The sequence below is a fragment of the Lutra lutra genome, chromosome 1, assembly GCF_902655055.1.
Source record: "Lutra lutra chromosome 1, mLutLut1.2, whole genome shotgun sequence".
Lineage (NCBI taxonomy): Eukaryota > Metazoa > Chordata > Mammalia > Carnivora > Mustelidae > Lutra > Lutra lutra.
Window position 1 is genome coordinate 209,603,325 of NC_062278.1, and position 4,097 is coordinate 209,607,421.

The following is a 4,097-nucleotide window of genomic DNA, read 5'->3' on the forward strand; positions in this document are numbered from 1 at the left end:
ACTCACGTCCTGCCTTGGGGAGAAGCATGGCCCCGTTTCCTCCAATCTAGCCCCATTGCATAGGCCTAGAGAGGGGGGTCTCAGAGCAGAGTTAGCAACAGGCTGGAGGCTGGATCCCCTCTCATCAGGGGTCCCTTTGCTCAGGCTGGGACCTGAGAGGTCAGGTCTGGAGAACACAGAGACCACAGCAACTAGACCAGGAAGCGTTCTCCTTTAACACTGAGCCAGGTGCGCTACCAGATGTTGGGAAACCCAGCAGGTTCAGGATAGACAAGGTCCTTACCCTCCGGGAACTTTTGGTCACCCTGTCATTCTGAACGCTTCCAAGGCTCTAATGGAAATAAGGTGAGTGGGAGGGGCCTCTCCAAGGATACAAGTTTGCCCTGGGGAAGGGAGCATCACACAGAGGGTATAGCATATGCAAAGGGCCTGAGGCATCAATGGGTTGAGAGGCCAAGGCTCAGAGAAGGTGAAAGGTTAGAGGGAGGTCTGTGGAAGAAGGGTCCTTAGCCTCCACCATCTGCCTGAGAAATTGTCTCTATCCTGAGTGTGGTGGGAGGCAGGGAGGAGCTGTGTGAGGGAGCTGTCAGCCAGACCCAGGTGTCCCAAGAATTCCTAGGGAGTGTTGGATAGGTTGTTACCTCCCTCCTCCCTCATATTCCACCTCCAGCCAGCCTTTAGGGAGGCCCACTGAGCGCTGACAATAACCAAACAGTATTAAATAGTTAACAATTACCAGCTGGGATTCCGGCCTTAACAACAGGGAAGGGGAGGGACGCTAAAGAGGAAACTGGGGTGGGGGGCAGTAGTCAACCACCCTCACCTCAAGACCCACAGCAGGCCCTGTCAGATGCAGAGTAAAAAATACAGGCGGCCGCCCAGGAGCAGGGGGCCAGGTGAATAAGAGATCTGGCGGGGTCGCACCTTGCTGAACCTCGGTTTCCTGTCTGTAAAGTCAGGAAGTCGGACTCCGTACTTTTAGACTCCTCAGTGAGAAGTATCAGGCTCAAAGCGTTTCCAGCAACTTCTGGCAGCTCTCCTTTTCCCTCCCTCCTCTTTCTGGGGCAAACACATCACCGCAGATTTAGGGGTGAGGGTGAAACAGAGGCAGATCTGGACAAAACGCCCAGGGAGCCACCGGGATCAGCCCCTAAGGCCTTCTGCCGCCAGCCCTTACAGAGCCAGGATGGAGGAACTCTTAAAGAAGGCACTTGTAGGCGTAGTGAAGCGGGAGGTGCCTTGGAGTTATTTATCCATCCAGGCCCCATCCCCCGCCGGTCCCCGGAGGCCGGCACCGCCCCCGCCCCCGCCCAGCCGGGGCCCCACGCGCGGATACGGGGCGGGGCTTGGGGACGGGCAGGCGGCTGGTGGCCGGGCTCATCACGCCACCCGGGACGTGCCTTGGCGGGAGGCAGCACTGGGGGCATTGGTCGTACACTGCGCTCCCGGGGCGGGGTAACCGGGTTCGGTTGCCGGACCCGCCCCCATGACGTCAACCCACAAGGCAGCGCGCTGTTGTGCGGTTTACCGCGCGTCACCGGGGCAACGGCAGCCAGGGGAGGGCGGTCGCGGTGTAGCCCCGCCCCACCATGCAAATGAGCGACGTCACCTACGCCCAATGGCGAGCGGGGGCAGTGAGCTCATCGCGCTGGGCCGAGGCTATAAGAGGGCGCGCGAAGTGCGCGGCGCAGGAGCCGCCGCCAGTGGAGGGCCGGGCGCAGCGGCCTCGGCCGGGGCGGGCGCAGGGCCGAGCGGACGGGGGGGGGCGCAGGCCCCCCGGGCGGCCGCGGCCACTCCCCCCTCCCCCCCCCACCCCGGGCCGGCGCGGCGGGGGAGGCGGAGGATGGAAACACCCTTCTACGGCGATGAGGCGCTGAGCGGCCTGGGCGGCGGCGTCAGTAGCAGTGGCGGCGGTGGTAGCTTCGCGTCCCCGGGTCGCCTGTTCCCCGGGGCGCCCCCGACGGCGGCGACTGGCAGCATGATGAAGAAAGACGCGCTGACGCTGAGCCTGAGCGAGCAGGTGGCGGCGGCGCTCAAGCCCACGGCCGCGCCGCCCCCGGCCCCCCTGCGCACCGACGGCGCCCCAGGCACGGCGCCCCCCGACGGCCTGCTCGCGTCGCCCGACCTGGGGCTGCTCAAGCTCGCCTCGCCCGAGCTCGAGCGCCTCATCATCCAGTCCAACGGGCTGGTCACCACCACGCCGACGAGCACTCAGTTCCTCTACCCCAAGGTGGCAGCCAGCGAGGAGCAGGAGTTTGCCGAGGGCTTCGTCAAGGCCCTGGAGGACTTGCACAAGCAGAACCAGCTGGGCACGGGCGCGGCCTCCGCAGCTGCGGCCGCCGGGGGACCCTCGAGCACGGCTGCGGGCACCGCGCCTCCTGGCGAACTGGCCCCGGCGGCAGCCACGCCCGAGGCGCCCGTCTACGCGAACCTGAGCAGCTACGCGGGCGGCACCGGGGGTTCGGGGGGTGCTGCGACGGTCGCCTTCACCGCCGAGCCTGTACCCTTCCCTCCACCGCCGCCCCCCGGCGCACTGGGGCCTCCCCGCCTGACCGCGCTCAAGGATGAGCCGCAGACGGTGCCCGACGTGCCAAGCTTCGGCGAGAGCCCGCCGTTGTCGCCCATCGACATGGACACGCAGGAGCGCATTAAGGCGGAGCGCAAGCGGCTGCGCAACCGCATCGCTGCCTCTAAGTGCCGCAAGCGCAAGCTGGAGCGCATCTCGCGCCTCGAGGAGAAAGTGAAGACGCTCAAGAGCCAGAACACGGAGCTGGCGTCCACAGCGAGTTTGCTGCGGGAGCAGGTGGCGCAGCTCAAGCAGAAGGTCCTCAGCCACGTCAACAGCGGCTGCCAGCTGCTGCCCCAGCACCAGGTGTCCGCGTACTGAGCCCGCGCGCGGGGCGCATGCGCGGCCCCCCTCCCGGGGAGGCGGGCTCGAGTGGGGGGTGGACGTGGGCGCCCCGGACTCGGAGAGGGCGCGGCCCCCGGGACACCCCCCCCCCACACACCCCGAGGGTGCCAGGATTTCGAGAGGGCGCGGTCCCTGAGGAGCCTCCGAGGGTGCCCAGGACTCGAAGAGAGCGCCTCGGACTCGACAAGCTGGACCCCCTGCTCCTGGGGGCAAGCGCATGACCCCCCACCCCCCGCCCTCGCGCTGCCTCTGTTCCCCGAGCGCGGCCACCCAGTGTTGCACAAACCCGCGCGCCCCAGCAGCCCCTTTGTACACACCACCGCAGAAGGGGGCTCCGAGGGGGCGCAGCCTCAAACCCTGCCTTTCCTTTTACTTTTTTTTTTTTTTTTTTTTTTGCCTTTGGAAGAGAGAAGAACAGAGTGTTCGATTCTGCCCTATTTATGTTTCTACTTGGGAACAAACGTTGGTTGTGTGTGTGTGTTTTTTCTTGTGTTGGTTTTTTAAAGAAATGGGAAGAAGAAAAAAAAAAACCTCCCTTCCCTTTCCTCGCTCTTGCTCACCCCCCCTTCCGTCCTTCCGACATCCCTCCTCCCGCCCTTTTTGTTCTGTTGTTTTGTTTTGTTTTGCTACGAGTCCACATTCCTGTTTGTAATCCTTGGTTCGCCCGGTTTTCTGTTTTCAGTAAAGTCTCATTACGCCAGCTCGGCTCTCTGCCTTCTTCTTCCCCCGCCGGGGCCTGATGGGCTGGGCAGGGCCTGGCTCACACGCTCCCCTCCCCCCTCCCTTGCCTCCTTGCCCCTCCTCCCTCTGCCTGTGCTCGGAGGAGGAGAGCCGGAGTACGGGAGGGGCCCCGAACATCTGGCGCTCAACGAGCGCCATCTAGGCGCTCCCGGGCTTGGGACCCACCGATGTCCAGGTGAGGGATACTAGGATCTCCAACCAGCGTTTGGAACTAGCGAGCCCACGGGTGTTCCCCTTTAGGACAGATAGACTACAAGATGGAAAGAACACAGCCCAGCCCCAGACGGGTAGGAAAAGGCAGAAACTTGAACCTCTGGGCATCACTTACCCTGTCTAAAATGGGCAGAACAGTTGTAAGCTTGCCCCGAAAAGTTGGAGGATTAACAGTTTGTTCCAGAGCCACACTTGGCCTACAGTTGGTGCTCAGCATAAGCTTCTATTATTG

General features: G+C 63.5%; 1 protein-coding gene across 1 annotated transcript; it reads left to right on the forward strand.

Moving 5' to 3' along the window:
- The first annotated feature begins 1,690 nt into the window (after positions 1-1,690).
- On the forward strand, positions 1,691-3,611 carry JUND (JunD proto-oncogene, AP-1 transcription factor subunit). The gene has a single exon (XM_047697237.1). The coding sequence runs from the start codon at positions 1,844-1,846 to the stop codon at positions 2,885-2,887; it is 1,044 nt and encodes a 347-aa protein (XP_047553193.1). The 5' UTR covers positions 1,691-1,843; the 3' UTR covers positions 2,888-3,611.
- Positions 3,612-4,097: the final 486 nt, after the last annotated feature.